The sequence below is a fragment of the Falco biarmicus genome, chromosome 16 (assembly GCF_023638135.1).
Source record: "Falco biarmicus isolate bFalBia1 chromosome 16, bFalBia1.pri, whole genome shotgun sequence".
Taxonomy (NCBI): Eukaryota; Metazoa; Chordata; class Aves; order Falconiformes; family Falconidae; genus Falco; species Falco biarmicus.
The window spans coordinates 6,750,501-6,769,266 of NC_079303.1; the positions used below are offsets into that span (position 1 = coordinate 6,750,501).

Here is an 18,766-nt window from a genome sequence, read left to right on the forward strand (position 1 = left end):
GCCCTCCGCGCAGGGACCTCCATGGCCCGGCCCGGCCACGCCGCCCGCCCGCCGCTCGGGGGGCGCCGGCCCCGCTGAGCGCCCCGGCGCCGCCACCCCTCCGCCCGGCCCGGCCCGGCCCGGCCCTGCCCTGCCGCCCCCCGCGCAGCAGCATGCGCCTGGGAGCGGGGGCCCAGCCGGGGCTCGCTCAGCAGCGCGGAGCCGGCAGCCGCGCCGCGGGGCCGTGACGGGCAGTGCCCCCAAGGGGAGCGCGGGCAGGACCCCCCTCCCCGGTCATTTCTCCATCTGGACGCCGCCCCGGAGAGATATGCTCAGCCCAAACCGCCTGGAAGCGTCTCCTGGGATTGCCTTGGCCCCCGGGCGTGCGGAGTGCGGAGCCTTCCCCCGGACGGCGGGCGCAGCCCCGCGGCTTTGCCTGCCCCTCGTCCTCCTCCTGCTGGCCCTGACGCCCCGCGCCGACTCCTCGTGGTGGTGAGTCCCCGCGACGGGCCCGCCCGCCCCGACGGGCCCCGGGCTGCCGCCGGCGGGAGCTGCGCGGGGCTCGGCCGCGGGATGGGGATGGCGGTGGGGATGGGCGGTGGTGGGGGAAGCCCGGCCGGGGGGTGCCGCCGCCGGAGCCCCGCGCCCGACGTACGGCCGTGGGAGCCCCACGCAGGGCAGCGGCGGCCGGCCGGGGCCTCCCGGTTCCCCCCCGCGCCGCCGGGTCGCAGTGCCGCGGCAGGACGGCACCGGGACCCCCTGGCAGCCCGGCGGCAGGACGGGCTCGGGGGTCCCCGCCGCGCCACCTGCGCGGCTCCGGCTCTGGCCCCGGCGGCGCGGGGGAGCGGGCGGAGGGGCGCCCGCCTTCGCCCCCAGCCTGCCGCGGGGCCGGGGCTGTCCCCGGGGCGCAGCCCCGCGAGGCTCCCGCGCCCCCCAAAAAGCGCCGTCGCCGCTCGTTCGCCCCCGGGGCCGGGACCTGCCGCGGTCCCCCCCCGGCTCCCGCCGCATCTGCCGGGGAGCCGGGCCCCACGGGCCGCCCCCACGGGGAAACCGTCCCTCGGCGGCAGCGAGCGGGGATCGCCCGGCGCTGCGGCAGCCGCCGGCAGCAGCCCTGATCCACCCGCTGCGATCCGGGGATCGGGCTGGAGCTCCCGCATCCCTGCGGGCTGCGGCGTCGCCCCGCGCACTTGCCTCACGGCTTCTCCTAAGCTAAGAAGTTGCTGTTCCCCCTCGTTTGGATAAGACGAGGCTCTGTACCATATAGAAACGATGCCATAGGAGACACCCGCCTTCTAGAAATTAACCTCCTCCCGCCCCAGTTCTGTAACAATGAGAATTCATGTATGCAGAATGAGAGTAATTAAGAAAACGAGGACTGCGTAGTTTTCCAAGCAACCCCGTGCTGCTTCAGTAGTTCGGTTACACTGCAGAAAAAAAGGAGTTTGCTGCAGAAAAGATCTCAGGGTCCCCCACCCTGCAAAAGTCCTCTCTAGTCCTGTGGAAAATAGTTTTCCACGCCAATCTCATCATCATTAGAACATTGCAGTGGATGAAGCAGAACTTAATCAAATTCAACCCATCTGCCCCTGCAAGGGAATGGTGGTTCCTGGAATTCCTCAACTACTGTGGAGCACGGTGTGAGGGCCAGGGAGCACTTAATAGTCACGCTGATAACGCAGGTATTCCTGGTGTTTGAGAGCACGTCTAGGCGTGTGGCAGCCGTGGCCAGGCTGGCATCCCTGGGAGAGCGGTTCCAGGGTGAGGAAGGCGAACGGGAAGGCTGTGGGGCTGGGGGGGGAGCAGGAGCCCCCAGAGACGTGCTGCTCGGGCAGCAGGATGCAACCAGGCACAAAAGGTGGGTGGCGTGAGGGGCGACTCCTTCGGGGGGCACATCTGATGCAAAGCAGCAAGACCAGTGCCGTTCCCGGCCATGGCCAGAGGAGATCTGCAGGTGGTCACCCCATGGGGAACCGAAATCGCTGGTCGAGATGAGGCACCCTCAGCGAGTATCGGGTCGATACAAGCGCCGGCCTGGCTTCCAGCTGCCAGATCTGCCCCCACCCATCAGGGCAGGCGAAGACAGGACAGCATCCGTGGGGAAGGTGATGTTGCTGATCTGCTAGAAGCCGAGGAAGGAAGGAAGAGTCTTAGGGCAGCAGAGGAGTGGGATTATTTCTATCAAGGAGGCAAGAGAAGGGGAGGCTTGTCGGAGCTGAGGAGTGGGTACATGGGGTGAAGTAGGCTGGAAAAAGATGTGGTACCAAGTAGTCACAGCATCATCTGTGCCCAGCACTGGGCAGTTCTGGTAACATGGATGCTGCCTGAAAGGTGAAAATTCTTTCTTTAGGGTGAGTGTGAAAAGCGCCTATTTTCCTCACTGTTGTACCACGCTTCTCCCCACAATGGCTGTGCCACAGTGTCTGCCCTAATTCCAAGCACACATCTCTTCCCAACAAGCGGGAGGAAAACCAGCCACATTTTAAGCCTTAGTAGCTGTGGCTTGTTTGGAGGAAGCTAGATTTATCTCTCGCAGCGGTTTGGGCTCTCAGCTTGCAGACAGACCCCCGACCGGCAGCTTCTCGCTCGAGGGAGAAGGGAGAGCGGGGGGCAGCCCCTGGGGGGCTGGGGCAGGAGCCCAGTCAGGGCAGCCGTCGCCGGGGCAGCCAGGCACGATTCCTTTGAATATTTTCAGCAAGCGGAATTGGTCCCAGGGACCTTCAGTACGTGACTTTTAAAACAAAAGAAAAAATTAGAAACCAAATATATTAAGCTCTATAAAGTTCACATTTTTGATAGTACTTTCTCTTCTGTAGACCAGAACATTCCTAAGAAAAGTCTTCATTGAAACGAGCACTGTTCTGCTGGACGTGTCAGTTCTGATAAAATAGCATGTTTAGATGAAATTGTGTTTTACTGAAAATGGTTTCAGCCAGCTGTGGTTTGGGAAAAAATTATTCAGTGATTTACATAGGTTTCCAAGCACATCTTTAGCACTACTGATATTACAGTAAATGCATTTGGTGGTGCATCATCGTTCCTTATTTTTATTATTATTGCCAAATTCTTCCAGGGATTCACACACAATAAACTTGTGGAAATAGAGGAAATGCTTCTCATTTTCAGAGTCAACTTTTAAAGTAGATTAATAGAAAAAACTGGGTCAGTTCTGATCACAGTACATGGAAAGGAAATATCAACCAAATGTTTCTTCTAAACAACTGCAAATTATTAATTTTCAATGACGTCAGGCACGGCCTGCACCGCCTCACAAAAAAACGCCAGGAACTGGTGAACTTTGGTGCTGGAAAAAGCGCCGGTGGGTGCGTGTGTGTGTATGTGCGTGTGCTCGGAGCACGCAGTGGCGAGAACAGTGTTTGTGTGGGCAGGGGGACATGCTCAGGCAGGGGGACACACTCGGGGCGGTGCAGTTGCAACCGGCGGCACTGCCTGGGCTCCGAGGCCGCCGTGACTGGCAGCGGGACGGCCATGGCTGTGGGGAGCAGCATCCATACAGAAATGCTCCCAAACTATAAAGTGTTACTTAGCAACAAAATACCAGCTGAAACACAGATGGAAATTAAGAAGGAATGCAACAGGAAAATCCCTAAATCCCGTTTACACTCGAGTGCACTTGGGTAGGGAGAGCAGCATCATCCAGGGACGGCGGCTGTCCCCTGGCGGGCGCCTGCCTGGCAGGGCTGTGCCCCACGCGCGCCGCGGGAGGACGTCGGGCCCCAAAAGCGGCCTCCAAAATTCCTTCTGAAAGATTTGGAAGCCTAGACAAACATTGCTTATAAACATAAACTGTGCAATAAACAAACTTGGTGTAAATAACTAAGTAGAGTTTACTTGCTATTGAGAGCCCCACTAGCTGCTCTGGTGTGGAAAGCCATTTTAAACTGAAGGTTTGGTTAAAGAAAAATGTACACAAAGCCAATGCGCACACCCCCTGCACCCCACCCTCACACATACCCGCTCGCCTGCAAGCCCGCATGAACACACCCCCCAACCCCCGGCACACCAAATCCTTGTTAGCTAACTTGTTTATTGCTAACCACAGCCGTTGGAAACTACAAATATTTAATTTCATCTGGCATTGGAACAGATGGGAGGCATCAGGCTCCCAAAGAGATAAAACAAATCTGTGGAAGGAAGACTAGTGCGAGCTCGGGTGCGGGTCGGGGAGCGTGCGGGAGCTTGGCGGCCACGTGGGGCTCCTCGTGGCATTGGCAGGTTACAGGGCTTGTGGAGGAGCCGCTGCACCCCGCGGCGTGATGCCTGAACGGGCACTTTTAGGGATGCTGTAAGTCCAGAGTTAGGCAGCCACCACGCTCCAGCTCCCTTCCTTGGCCAGGGAAGGAGGTGTGTGTTTATGGGCAGGGAAGACACACCAAGGGTGTGAAGCAGGAGCATGCATCGCACTCTCTGTGTTAGAGCAACACCAGGAGCTGGTGTCATGCTCTTCCCGAGGGCATGGCAAGGATGTCCCCATTGCAGGTGGGGAAGGGGACGTTCCCACCACGATGGGTAGGAAGGAGCTGTGCTACACAGCTGTCCCTCTCCGGGGTCTGCCGTGCGTTTCTGTCGTGACACCAGTGCTGGTCCTGGTCCAGGTGCAGCGGATGGGCAAAAAGAGTGACGGAAAAAACGAGCCACACGTATGTGTGCATACAGGATATAGGAGAGAGGGGCTCATTTAAACGGGCATCACACTGAGGTGTGTGGGAGGGGAAATAGCATCAATAGGAATGTTTGAAATTAAGCCAAGGGAAAGACAGCTGCATGGAGGAGCTCCACAGGCCGTCGGTGTAACCCTTTGGGGTGCGTGGGGGCGTCGCTGCCTCCCCTCCATGCCAGTCTCAGCAGGGCAGACCCGCAGCAGTCCCAGGAGGGCTTCACTAGCAGAAGGTCTGGCAGCTCCCACAGCAGCTGCGAGGACTGTGTGTCCCGTCGCTCTGGATGCCATCCTGCACCACACAGGAACCATTCCCTCCTCCACGAGTGCCCCGGCCTCAGGGCAGCTCACCTGCCACCGGCTCTCAGCCCCAGGGCTGTTGCAGGCCAGGTACCAGCAGGGGAACTCTCCATCTCAAAGGGGAGATGACGTGCAGCGTGGCTGCGCTGGGGCACGGGGGTCTCCGGGGGAGTCGCACCCACTGGACGTTTGTTGTTGCAGAGCGCTTTGCATGGCAATAAAAGCAGGAGGTCAGTGACCGGGAAGTCTTTATCCCAAGGCGCTCCGCAGCTCCGGCTGTCCAGGCAGCCGCGCTTTGAAAAAGTAAGTTTTAAAGTAACGTCAGACTGATGGAGAATGAACCCTGTGGCCTTTGCAGCAGCCCTGGTGTTCTTGGTTGGGGTGTATTGAACAGATGGGTTCTCTCAGTCACTCTGCGCCGTTATAATAATCCTAATTGTGTTCCTTAGTTCATTTTTCATTAGGGTCACTTTCACCTATAGGAAATCTTTCTTACAAAGAAATGCAGAAGAAAAAAATCCTTCTGCTCTTCCAAACTCATTAGCTTTTACTATTACTAATATGGATTTCAGCAGTGCCTGCAGCCCAGTGTGAGATCTGTGCTAGGTCCTGCAGAAACACGCAGCCCCTGCTCTCAGCGGCTCGCACCCAACACACAAGATACACCACAGACAAGAGAAGAATCTTCCATCCTACTTTACCACCAGAGACCGTCTTACCTCCCCCCCTCTTAGCAAAGTGCTTTAGATTTTAGGAGAAAAAACTTGATACTTAAGGATAAAGCATATTTTTGATGAACAATTTCTGTTGTATTCGTACGTCGCCAACATCGCCCCCAAGGAACAGCTTTCACCCAGCGCTGAGCGAGGTTTTGGTTGCTATTGCAGAAGGCACTGGAGCCCTTTTCTCCCTGTGCTTTTATAACCTCCCACGCTCAGCCCTTTCCCACGCTGCACCGGCCCAAGCACGTGGGGGCTTTGCTGCTCACCCGATGCACACCCTGCGCACACCCAGCCCTGCGCACACCCAGCCCTGCGCACACCCGGCCCTGCGCACACCCGGCCCTGCGCACACCGCGTCTCGCCTTCACAGCGCAGCAAGCAGAACAGACCTTGATTTCCAGGTCACTCTCAATACAAGATGCCGACAGCAGACCCTCCCACATCAGCCGAGGGGACAGCAGGGCTCATGTGGGTCCAGCTCCCCAGCATCAAGGTATTTTCCAGACATTTCAGCCCTTCCCACAGAAACCATATCCTACTGACTGCACACAGGCGCAGGCAAACCAGTGAGGGGACTCCGGCAAGGAACCAAAGGCACACGACTGGAAAAAGGGCGATACATGAGAAACAGAAAGATCATGGTGCAGAAAATGAAAAATACGTCCCTTGAATGGTACTGGTAGTGCCTCAGCATTATGATATTAAAAATTATTCAAGTGAGACTAACACTCTCAACATACAGAGTAGTGGCTCTAAGTGAGGAAATTAGGACTATTAATCACTCTAAGGCGTTAACAATTCCAGCAGGCCAGGATGGCCCTGTTCCCAGTGGGGCTTAATAAAACACTCAGGATTTATAATAATAAAATAATATCTCAAATGTCTATAGCACCTTGCAACCCAAAGTGCTTTGCAGTTGGCTATAAATTGTCTGCCCACAGCCAGGGAGAGCAGAGGAAGGAAAGCGCGGCATCCCTGGGAAGTATGCGAAGAACTCGAGGAGGTGAAATGCTGCCAGGCACCTTGGAATTTACTCTTTATCAGGCAGAGAGACAGGGATGTTGGATTCGATCCTATCTGCACAAAGTGTCTCCAATAGCTGCCTAGGGCTTTCCAGCCTCCCACCAAAATAAGGATTTTGTGCCGAATCAATGGGATGGGAAGAGAACAGAAGCCAAGATAGTTTTGCTCCCAAGTTGATCTTTCAGGACTATCACAGTGGTCATGAGAGCAAGGGGAGGTGAACCAGTTTTCCCAGGGAAAGGACTCCAACAGCCTCCCATACCCTTAAGCAGCCAGAGCACACTCATCTCAACCTCAGCAGCGGAGCTCTTGGAGCAGGAGTCAGCAGCAAGGAGGCTCTATGCGAAGGATTGCACAGAAGGCCGAGTATCGCCCGCCTGGGGGGACGGGGACTGGGGCTCTGGCTCTGGCTCGCTTGGTGGGGAGAGGCAGGAGCAAGAAAGGCAAATTCTCTGGCTGAAAACCCGTAAGGTGGGATGTCAGAGCCGAGCCTGGTGCCTATGCCAAGATCCAGCTGCAGGTCAGAGGAACATCTCTCGATGATTTAAAAGCCATTGTGCTGACAGGGTTCACGGTGCTGTGTCTGGCCAGAACATCTCTACCCCCCATGTGCTGTTTCCCCCCAACACTGCTGTTCCCGCCCTGCTTTGCCGCCCAAGGAGTTGCAGACAGTTGGCAAAGTGGCGTTGGCATCCTTGGGAGGGGAGAAGCCACAGGAAGGAGACCTGTTAACCTGCGGTCGTTTTTTAGCCATGAACTCTCTCTGCATTAACCAGTGATGCTGAAGCAGCCCGGTGCCACGGCTCACCCCTGCCGCAGCCTGGCCGGGGAGGTTTGCCCTGTGCACGCACCCTGGGCTGCCCCGGCTGAGCTTCCCCGCGCCTGGGGCTGCCTTGCTGCATCACCATAGCTGCTTGCACAGACATCCTTCTCCCACCATAAAGCCAACGTGATAAGTCGTTTTAGTTAAGCTCAGCTTGTATTAATCTAAAATTGTACCTTTAATGGCACTGGTGCAACCCTGGTTTTCCCGCAGTGGGAACTTTCACCATTTCAGCAGCTGTCTTGTTTCTAGAGCAGAACACAAAAAATTCAAATTTTGAGGTTTGTCTAAGAAATAGGAATTTGTCAGAGAGATGAGGCTTCACCTCTGCCGGGCTGACTTACCGATTCCCAGGAGGAACGATGCTCTGCGGGTGACAGCTGGAGCTGGGTGCACACAGAGGCTTCGCTGCTGTTGCCTCTTCGGGACTGGAGAGCTGCCCCCACAAAACCACTGGGTCAGCCGGTGGCATGTTAGCAATTGAACAAAATTACTGCCAACAGCTCTGCCAACAGTCACAAAAAAACATATCCGGAGGTGCCGCAGTACTGCAGGGGGCTGTTTATTTATAATGAAAGGGAAACTGAGTTCCCCTTGGCAGCACAGTCTGGTGCTCCTGGGAGCCAGAGAAAGCCCTCAACAGCCGCACAGCAGGTTTGCTCACCTGGCCAGGCTGGTGGAGAGATCTCCTTTCTCCAGCAGAAGGTCCCATCTGCCTGTTGCTAAGGTGCCTTAGACTCTGGCCATGCTTTTGGTGTCCCCACTGCTACACCTGGGGCACGGTGCTTTTCCCATCTTTTGGTCTTTCCTAAAGAACGCAGCAACCAGGAAGCTGCGTACACTGTGTCAGGGCCAAAAGCACAGTTTATTGATCCGGAAAGTTTCCAGCACAGTGAGTCTGGAGAAGAAATGAGACATACTGGGGTCTGATCCCTGGGACAAGATGCAGCAGATCCCAGGGACTCGCAGCTGACATGCAACTGCGGGGATCCCCTCCTAACACGCAGGGAGCTGCACGTACAGGGAGGAGAGCGGCTGTGGCTCGGAAAGCTCTGAGCTGTTCAAACTGTCACCAGAGCAGTCTGAGCTGAGGGCAGAGACATGACATGGGCCACATGGTTCCACAAGAGCACCCCGAGGAGTCTGCAAGTCCTGGGGGAAGCCAGGCACGCTCTTGTGGGAAACGCGGGAGTAGGACGCATACAGCATGGAGGCAAGCCATGGAAGGGGGTTAGCACAGAACGCATGCTGCCAAGTAAATAGATGCGTCTGCCTCCGATTTGCATGTTTATCTTAGAAGCAATTTAGGTTTCTCCTTGTTTACAAGAGTCAAAGTCAGCAGACTCTTAGAACAAGAACAACTGGGAGCCAGCATGTGACAGTTGTCTCCTGTTCCCCCAGTGCATCGGCACGGCTGGCACTCGCGGGCTGTTGAGAAAGCTCACTTCAGCTGCGCCAGTGGATGCGGCCGTGCAACAGATGACTTGCAGAGAGGAGGAAAGCTAGCAGGGAGCGAGGAGCGCTTCACCTCACAGGCTCTCAAAGTATTTGCTTTTGTAACATGAAATCTCTGGCCTCTGCTGCACAAGTTGCTCCTTGCGGGGGATGGGGAAGGGAGGGCAGGAGGTGAAGGTCCGGTGCCACATCGGGTAGCACGGCGTTCCTCGTAGCGTGGCAGCTCACACCCATCTCCTGGCAGCTGAACCCTAGGAGCAAATGGGAAATACAGCAAGCTTGTGATTACACACTCATTTGCAAGAAGTAAATGATGCAGCATCACACAGCCGAAGGCTGTTGGAGGGATCAGTGCCAGCCCCGTTGCCTGAGCTGAGCAAACAGCTCTGACACTTAGCAAGGGAGCGATGCAAGGGCTTTGCAGACCCTTCGCGAGGACCTCGCAGGAGGCACTATCCCATGGAACCCCATTTGACAGGGTGGGGGGTCGTTATCCCACATGCACTTAGGTTGCCCGGCTCTCACAGGCTGCTCCTGCCTCTCCTCACCATGCAGAAATCCAAGCCCAGTCTCCAGTGTCAGAAGCAGTTCCATCTCATAGGCTTTTCTGAACTCATGGCTTGGTGGTTTTTTTGTTTTGGTTTTGTTTTTTTTCTGCTGTAAAAATGCAGATTTCCCAAGAGTACAGCATTTCACAGAAATTTGCCACTTCCAGCCCAACTTCATTTTTTAAAAATGAAGTTCTTGATAAGGCAGCTGGGGACTTCCCAGAACATCCATTGTCTTTTCTATGTCAGTGTTTCTAAAACGTCAGATTTTTAGAAATAAAATCAGAAAGGGATGCTTTAATCAATCCAAAACAAATGTTTGTGTTTATTCCCTCTCAAAATTCTGCTTGGCAGAATTTTCTGATGTTCCCTGTCTCGCTCCATTGCAGACTAACTGAACCCAACTGGAGCATTTCTCACGAAACGGAAGGTCTTGGTCTCACCAAGATAACCACAGCCTTTCCAAGACAGATGACAGATTTCCCCCCTCGTCATGCCATGCCACCTTCCAACACCACAGCAATCATGGGATGGATTTTAGTACATTATCTCCAATGGAGGCCTATAGGTACCGCAGCAAATATGCTGCTTGTTGGCAGCCACAAGCAAAGAGAGATAGAGCCACCGACCCCAGTGAGGGTCTGGGACCCTGTGTGGTGAGGTGCTCCCGTGGCGGTCTGTGCCCTTCGACCTGCTGTCCCTCCATTTTCTCCTGCTGATAGTGTTTGCTCTGATCTGGGTATTTGGCAGGAGAATTAATGAGAAGTAATTAGCTCAGAGTGTGAAAAAGGGAGTTCCTGGTGTTTATCTTGTCTGAAGGGTTTTCCTTGATCTCCGTCTCCCAGGGGATGGTGCTAGGCAGTGCGTTATCTGCCAGCTCTGGAGGCAGCTCCTCTGCCAGCGTGTCTTCCCTAAGCCAGCCCTGTTTACACACACCGCCGCTGCTGAACACCGGTGCCACAGCTCAGCAGCACTGGAGGTAGGCAGGGGATGGGGTCCCCGCAAGGTCCCTGCTGAGGTCACCCATCAGAGAACAGTCTACCTTTCCCAGCTTTCCCAGCATCTCTTTCCCCCGGTGAAGGCGAGCTTTGGCTGCTGCTGCAACCTCCATCCTGCAACACCACTGCCTCCCAGCAGCCTCGGCCCAGCTCTTGGCAGTGCAGGCAGGGATGCATCAGCCATCCCCATCCTTGCTGGGACCAGGCAGGCTGGGAAGAATGAACTCAGGACCAGGATACCTGGGCACGCTTCCCCATGGAATCTCTACAGCCCCACTCAAAACCACTGGCCTGTGCTACCATCCAGCTGCTGGGATGCTCCTCCACCCTGCCCTGCTCACCACGGGAGGGAACCGGCTGCTCCCACAGCCCAGCATGAATGAGGCAATTAAATGCCTGCAGTTGGCATTGCTCGATGAGCTCCTGTTGGCTTTTCTTTCCTAAACAGCTTCTGCCATCTCCCTTGCTCCCCTGCTGCAGGATGAAAGGCTGACGAGCAAGCCTATGAAAATAATGCTCGCTGTCCCTCAGACTCGGGGCTTGCAAAGCTGTGGGGAGCCGGGTTTATTATCCTCAGCTCCAGCCTGAGATGACCTTGTGCTTCTGCCAGCATTTAAACAAAATATTTTCAGAAAGGGAACAGATCCTATTGCTTTCTGTGCTCACAGGGCTTTCCTGAGCCTGTGAGCTCTCTCTGGGGCTGATAGAAGTGATAGAACAGGGCCAGAGAGAGACAATGAAATACTGCCCAAGCTGATTGCTGCTTATTATTATTAAAGGACATTCTTACTTCCAGTCTGGGAGGGCTGACAAATTTGAATCCCACCCAAACCTCATCCCTTCCAGCCAGAATCACAGCTCCGCGCTCTGTGGCAAACATCATCCTCCAGCACAAGCAGCCACTGCGTGGCTGGGGTGAGCGATGGCACCGGCAGGGGCTGACCAGGATGGAAAATTCCACGTTGCTGCTATTGTCCAGGTTGGTGTGAGGCTGCGGGCAGAGCTCAGGGTCCCTCCCTCGTGCCCGTGGAATGCTGCCCGTGGGGCTCAGCCAGGCTCTACCAGACTGCTGTTTGCACATTGTTTTTCTGCTCTGAGCTCCCACTCTCTCCTCAACCACTGCAGGGAGGGGACCAGGGTGCAGGCAGGACAGGAGACACAGCATAGTTCTCCAAGTTTTCCAGCTTCAGGGCACGATGATAAATGTTCACCAGTACAGGAGATGCAGAGAGAGGACTAGATAGCCAGGGGATAACAGTGCGAAAGAGGACTGCAGCAGCAAGAGAGGAGCAGGCTTCACCTCTCTCCTTCACCTGAGCATTGCGTGGGTGCCTGTGCCATGGGTCGCTGTTCCCACAGCGTGCCCCAGCCAGTGTGCAGGCAGGAGACACTGCAGAGCCTGCGCCAGGCTCACCTGGGCTCCATCCTGCTCTGCTCAGCAGGGCTGGGCTGCAGAGCCGGCTGGGATGTAGGGAAGAGGGTGGAGGGAGGTTTTGCACATCAGCAAGTTCCAGGAGCTCGCAGAGAGCCCAGGCTCTGAGGGGTTCCCACAACTTGCAGCACCCCAAGCTGGCTGTCTCCCAGGGAAGATGGGCTCCACAGGGCCCCCAGCTCCCTGCCGCAGCGATGCACGCACAGAGCACAGCTTCACCCTCCGGCCTGGTGCAGCTCGGGGTTATTTTGTTAAACACAAAGCGCAAAGCCCAGTGTCTGTGATGGCTCAGCAGTGCCCTGTCCCTGCATCCTGCCTGTCTGAACCCCAGCACGGGGCAGGTCTCACCGCGCAGCCAAGCAGCAAGTTCTGCAGCTGCGCCAGCTCGCGCATGCAGAGGGGATGCTGCAAGGGGGGCACGCCACTGTGGGGGGCTGCCATCAGCAGAGCCCAGAGCAGCTGTGACACAGGTAGCAAGAGGGAAAGGTGGGCTTCAATGTAAGACCCCCCCACAGCAAGGCGAGGACACAGGGGGACGGAGCCTTGCGCCTTCCCCCTCTGCAGGCAGCACCGTAACGCGGCACCGTTTTCTCTCGCAGGTACATTGGGGCGCTGGGTGCGAGGGTGATCTGCGATAACATCCCCGGGCTGGTGAACAAGCAGCGGCAGCTGTGCCAGAGATACCCTGACATCATGCAGTCGGTTGGGGAGGGAGCCAAGGAATGGATCCGGGAGTGCCAGCACCAGTTCCGGCACCACCGCTGGAACTGCAGCACCCTGGACCGGGACCACACCGTCTTCGGCCGGGTCATGCTGCGAAGTACGTTCTGCCACGTCCCCTTCCCACCACCACGTGCCTTGTCTCCCTGGGAGTTTCTCCTCTCGCTGGGCTGCCGTGCCCAGGGGCTTGGATTACTCCCTTAGGAGAGCTTTGCCTTTCCCTGTAAATTAATCAAGCAGTAATGGGAGCAGAGCGCTGCACTTGGAATAGCTGCGCCAGATGAGATGGAGCAGGGGGAGCACTGGGGGAGAAGGGGGAAGGAGGAGACACCTCCGGAGAACAGGCTCATATGTAAACAGTAATGGGATATATAAATATTTGGAGAGCAGGGTTGGCCAGGACTCAGCAATTCACGTGGGAACTGGCTGTTCCCTTGCATGGCAAGGGAGGCAAGGCAGAGCTGAGGCTCCAGTCCTTGCTTCGGGCTCCAAGGTGGAGGACCACCACAGCTACGGGGCACCCGCCAGCCCCGCACGAACGGCTGGGCACTGAGCCTGCCTGGGAGGGACCTTCCCACGCCAGGTGAGGGATGGATACAACACAGGGATGTACCCCAGGAGCAAAGAGAAAAGGTGTGATGGGGACAGGGGTGGTTCCAGAGCAGGAGCAGCATTATGGGCTCCAGCCACCCTGGGAGCCCTCTGGCAGCAAGCAGACGCTGGGAGCCGGCATCAGCCCCGGCGCAGGCAGCAGCACTGCGGGACAGATGATGCTGCATCCCATGATGTGCCAGGGCACATCCAGCCCCACGGCCTCCAAATCAAAGGCGGCTGGGAAGAACCTTTCCACTCGCCAGGAGCAGCTCATACGGAGGACATGTGAGCGCCTGCGGAGGGAGGGGGGGGCTTGCTCCCAGCTGGTGGGGGGATGGGGCAGCTGCCCACCGGGGCAGACAAGCAGCACAGCCTGCAAGCCGGACCCCCGGAGAGGAGCTGGCTGGAGGGAAGGGGGCTGTAAGCACCAGGATGCAGCACTCGCCTTGCCATGCTGCAGCCCTCCAGGTCTCAGCCTCTCCATCCCTGCAATGACACCTTTACTCCTGCCTGCATCCTCTCCCAGCAGAGGATAGGGAATGATGAAAGCTCATCGCCACAGCCCCATCCTGCGAGGCCCAAAGAGAGCTCTGCTGCCTTTGAAGTTGCTTTCAAAGGCTCTCAAAATGAAGACGAACATGGTTTTGATTTGCAGCTTCTTTTACAGCATTATAAAAACAGCTGCGAACTCGAACCAGAGACATAAAATAGCAGGCGGCAAGCTGTGCCGTGCGGGGAAAGCTGAGCCTGGCCGGAGCTGGCGCCAGCTCCCGCACTCAGCATCGCACCGGGAGGGAGGCAGCCTCGGCCGAAGGTGCTGGCTGGTCCTGCAGTCTCAGCACCCATGGGCACCCGTGTGACCTGGGCCACAGGTCAGCCAGGAGGGCCTGACAGGCAGCCCTGAGAGCAGCCCAACAGCCTGAGCTGCTGAGCCCTGAGAATCAGTATGAAATCCACCTTAATCTGAAAGGTGCCGGGGAAGCTGAGGCCAGCAGAGGTGGCCTTGGCTTACCTGCATGGGGGATGGTCTCACCCCCAGCCGCGAAGGTGCTGCCGCACGGTGCCACGCTCCTTGGTGGGCTGTGGGTGCCTGGCACACTCACTCCCCATCCCCATTTCTCTTCCTGCGGCAGGCAGCAGGGAGGCCGCCTTCGTCTATGCCATCTCCTCCGCTGGAGTGGTCTACGCCATCACGCGGGCGTGCAGCCAAGGGGACCTGAAGGCATGCAGCTGCGACCCGCTGAAAAGGGGCCGCTCCAAGGACGAGCGCGGGGAGTTCGACTGGGGCGGCTGTAGCGACAACATCAACTATGGGATCCGGTTTGCCAAAGCCTTCGTGGATGCCAAGGAGAAGAAAGTGAAGGATGCCCGGGCGCTGATGAACCTGCACAACAACCGCTGCGGGAGGATGGTGAGTGCAGCCCCTGCCGCCCAGCCCAGCCCCTGGCCAGCCGTCCCACCGGGACCTCCCACAGGGGAAGGGACAGTGGGAGCAGCTCGGGCACAGGAGCGGGACCCTGGGGTTCGCAGAGGGCAGGTCGTGCTGCAGATGGGGGCAGGACACTGCCCTGCCTTCCCAGTGCCCCCCTGCACGCCCTGCAGGGGAACGGTCCCGCGGGGGTAGCAGGACCCTGCTTACCTTTGCTCCCAACACGTCCTCGCTGATGCTGGCATCAGTGCCCGTGGGAGCGCATCCTCCGCCAGCAGCACCCCCCTCCCTCAGGAGCCCGTCCCACACAGGTGAGGGCTGATAAGTGGCACCAGGGACAAGCGGATGCAGGCGCGATGTCTGATGCCCAGGGTGGCTGCCGGTCCTCACAGCATCCCTCTTCCCACAGGCTGTGAAGCGTTTCCTGAAGCTGGAGTGCAAATGCCATGGGGTCAGTGGCTCTTGCACACTAAGGACTTGTTGGCTGGCAATGTCAGATTTCCGAAAAACGGGGGATTACCTAAGGAAGAAATACAATGGGGCCATCCAGGTGACGATGAACCAAGATGGCACTGGCTTCATGGTGGCCAACAAGAACTTCAGGAAGCCCACAAAGACAGATCTGGTGTATTTTGAGAACTCACCTGATTACTGCGTGATGGACAAGTCAGCAGGTACAACCCAAAGCTCCACTTGCTGCCCCAAAGCAGCTTTTCCTCCCCTCCCAACAGGCCAGCAGCTCCTAACTAGCCCAGCCTGGCAGAGCTGCTGGGGACCTCAGCTCCCCCCCAGACCCCCGTCCCTCGTGGGGGGGGTTGCGCTGTAGGGGGTCACCCGGGCCCTCAGGGGCTGTTAGTGCTTACTGGGTCCCCACAGCACCTCACACCTGTGCAGGCAGGACTGGGTTTGTCCAAAATCCCAAGGCTTTACACCAAAGCTCCAACCCATCAGGCCTCTTGTAACGAACGTAGTGCAGCATCTCCTCAGAGCCTTTCTCCTGCAGGGCAAAGCTCCCTCAAACAGGCAATAAAGAGCCCGTTTTGTGCAACGGGCTGCCGGCTTCCCCCCTGAACACAGCCCGAGCTGGGATGGGAGTGGGGAAGGTGGCAGCAGGGCTGCTTGGCTCCTGCAGAGAAGATCAGCGGTTTCCCAGCCTGGAGCATCCCTGGGTTGGGGGTTTGCAGTAGCTGTGGGGGCTCGGTGGGGAAGGCAGCACGTGCTCCTGCCACCCTTCAGTAAGCCCTTAGCCTGAGTGGAGAGGGCATTTCTAGCTTTGCCAGCTGCACAGCCTGGCTCAGCAGGGATAGAAACATTCAGGTTGGAAAAGACAAAAGATCATCGAGCCCAAGCATTAACCCAGCACTGCCAAGCCCACCGCTAAACCATAAGCACCACAGCTGCATGTTCTTTAAAACACTTCCAGGGATGGTGACTCCACCATGTCCCTGGGCAGCCTGTTCAGATGTTTCACCACCCTTTCAGTAAAGAAATTTTTCTTAATATCCAATCTAAACCTGCCCTGGTGCAACTTGAGGCCATTTCCTCTTGTTGCTTGTTATCTGGGAGAAGAGACTGACCCCCAGCTCACTGCAACCTCCTTTCAGGTAGTTGCAGAGAGCAATAAGGTCCCCCCTGAGCCAGCTGCTCTCCAGGCTGAACACCCCCTGTTCCATACACTGCACCAGGCCCCCTGGGCACTGAGGGGCTGCACAGAGCCAGTCCCCATGCCCGCTCTGGGCAGCAGCGGGTGCAGGCTTCAGCAGCGGGTGTGGGGAAGGGGCTGTGCTGAGGGTCGCCAAAGCTGCATCCCTGGCCAGGCTTGCTACCCACGCTGCAACCCGTGCCCTTCAAGCAAGGCAAGCACAGGCTCCGCACCCAGCCTCTGGAGCCCACACTGTGGCACCACGCACCGCGGCAGAAATGATGGGACTTCACCACTAAGGCAGCCAGATCTGAGGGCTCCACTGCGGACGGTAGATCCGTAACCCTAGCACTGCCAACGGCCATGGGGCGGGGGGAGCATCTGAACAAGGAACAGGAACACCCTGACCCACTCTCGCTTCCCTCTCCAGGCTCCCTGGGCACGGCCGGTCGCGTGTGCAACAAGATGTCCCGCGGGACGGATGGCTGCGAGGTGATGTGCTGCGGGCGGGGGTACGACACCACGCGCGTCACTCGCATCACCAAGTGCGAGTGCAAGTTCCACTGGTGCTGCGCTGTGCGCTGCAAGGAGTGTGAGGACACTGTGGACGTGCACACGTGTAAAGCACCGAAACGGGCTGAGTGGTTGGACCAGACCTGAGGAGACAGGAGCACAGAGGGAAGAGCCCACTGCCACCCTCCCTTGCGATTTTTTTTAAAACCCTGTGCCCTGAGGACATTCTGGGAGCTCTAGTTCAACTGCATGGCTTTTATTTAATTAATTCTGCAAAGCACTAGAGAAAGGACTACATTTCCCAGGAGATACTGTGGACCCTTCTATTTGCTCGGCAAAACTAATCCCCTACCTAGGAGGAGCCTGCAATCCTTGCTGAAACTGTGAAACTGCCATTGCCCGTCGTTCCCTTTGGTGCAACCGATAAGACTTGGAGGATCATCAGGATGTGATGGCTGAGGAAACCTGCACCTCCCTGGAGAATTTATGTTGCAGTAAAGCTTCACCAGCAAAAAACACTAGTTCAGAATAATCCACTCTTGCAGAAAACATTCTTGCTTTTACTTGTTTGCAAGGCCAGAGGAAGGGTGTTGACAATCCGTAAGACAGTTCCACGATCCCTGCATTGCCCTCACGCGGACTCGGCACCCACCCCAGCTGCACTGCTGACCCCCTGAGCAAGAGCCACCTCTGCACGAGGCCCCTCGCCGTCTCCCTGCTGAGGCGACAAGCAGAACAGTAAATTGGGACTGGGAACTGAATGACTGCACAAAGACAAGGGCCACCCCTAGATGCTGGCAGACACAGAGGGCTAGAGAAAGCAAATAAAATCTGTGAACTCACTGGTAGGTTCTGAAGTCAACAGATAACAGCATCTCTGTAAAACTCACTTGTATGTTGTGTATACTGCTTATTATTTTAAGTCAAAATTCATTATAAACCTATATCAGAAAATTAAGTTCTTTGCTTTTTCAATTCCTACACACCCAGCTGGGCACTTCCCCAGAGCAGGAATCAGCCTGCAGCGTTTCTTCTATCCACTGGGCTGTAGCTCCCGCAGTCCTAAAGCACAGACCTCCCTGTCCCAGGAGTTACCTCATTTCCCACAAAGCAGAGCCACAGCATCCAGCGTGCAAAGCCCCAGGGGAATCCCTCATAAGGAGCAGCATGCTCCAGGACATCTAATGACATAGTGCTCGGTCAAGCAGGAGATGCTAGATTAGCTTCCAAACCTTTCCCGTGAAAAAAAAAAAAACCAACAAAACCAAACCAAGCAAACACCCAAAATGTAAACTATCAACTAAAATTGAAGCTGATGAAAGAAGGGGCAGGCAGCTGCAGAGCTGGCAGTAGGTATGTTACAGAGATCAACCAACCCCTCTCATCTCTAGAAATTCCCTCAATTCTTCCCCCCCAACTTGGGCAAGCAGTGATTACAAAGGTGTTTTATTTAGTGTACAGATATTTTATAGTCTGCTCAAAAGGTACCATTCCACACAAACAGACTTAATGCACAAGAAGGACAGTTGAACCTGCAAACTAAGCTGACCCAGGTAAAACAAAACAGAACGAAATTTATCTTAATCATTGCAATCCCTGAGCATAGGCTGAAGCTAACGGGTGCTTCTACACTTCCAGAGCTCGGCTGCCCCAGGCAGGCTGTGCTTTCTCCCTGACCCAGGAAAAATGTTATTTTTTGTAATGTTGATCATCATCGTGCTGATGGGCAGGTAAGGATGTTTCACACACTCAAAGCAAGTTTTCATGAAAGTTATAAAGCTTACAACAGCGGGAAAGGACAAGACAAGAGCAACATTCACCTGTGACTACTTTTGACTGGGGTCTGCTTTCACACTGCGATTGCTGCTGGAGGGGCTGGCGAAGCTCTCCGAGGAGTCAGAGTTGTTTTCTCC

The 18,766-nt window shown here is 56.3% G+C and overlaps 1 protein-coding gene across 1 annotated transcript; it reads left to right on the forward strand.

Annotated features, from left to right (window-relative positions):
* The first annotated feature begins 74 nt into the window (after positions 1–74).
* Positions 75–18,097, forward strand: WNT2B (Wnt family member 2B). Its single transcript, XM_056361963.1, has 5 exons — positions 75–471; positions 12,555–12,775; positions 14,403–14,680; positions 15,108–15,372; positions 16,771–18,097. The coding sequence occupies exons 1-5, from the start codon at positions 308–310 to the stop codon at positions 16,998–17,000; spliced, it is 1,158 nt and encodes a 385-aa protein (XP_056217938.1). The 5' UTR covers positions 75–307; the 3' UTR covers positions 17,001–18,097.
* The last annotated feature ends 669 nt before the right edge of the window (positions 18,098–18,766 follow it).

Bases quoted from the DNA above. Each gene is read 5' to 3' on its own strand.
- WNT2B (XM_056361963.1), top strand. From the start codon at position 308: ATGCTCAGCCCAAACCGCCTGGAAGCGTCTCCTGGGATTGCCTTGGCC. The intron at 472-12,554 runs GTGAGTCCCCGC...TTTCTCTCGCAG, and splicing joins CGCGCCGACTCCTCGTGGTG to GTACATTGGGGCGCTGGGTG. The intron at 12,776-14,402 runs GTACGTTCTGCC...TTCCTGCGGCAG, and splicing joins CGGCCGGGTCATGCTGCGAA to GCAGCAGGGAGGCCGCCTTC.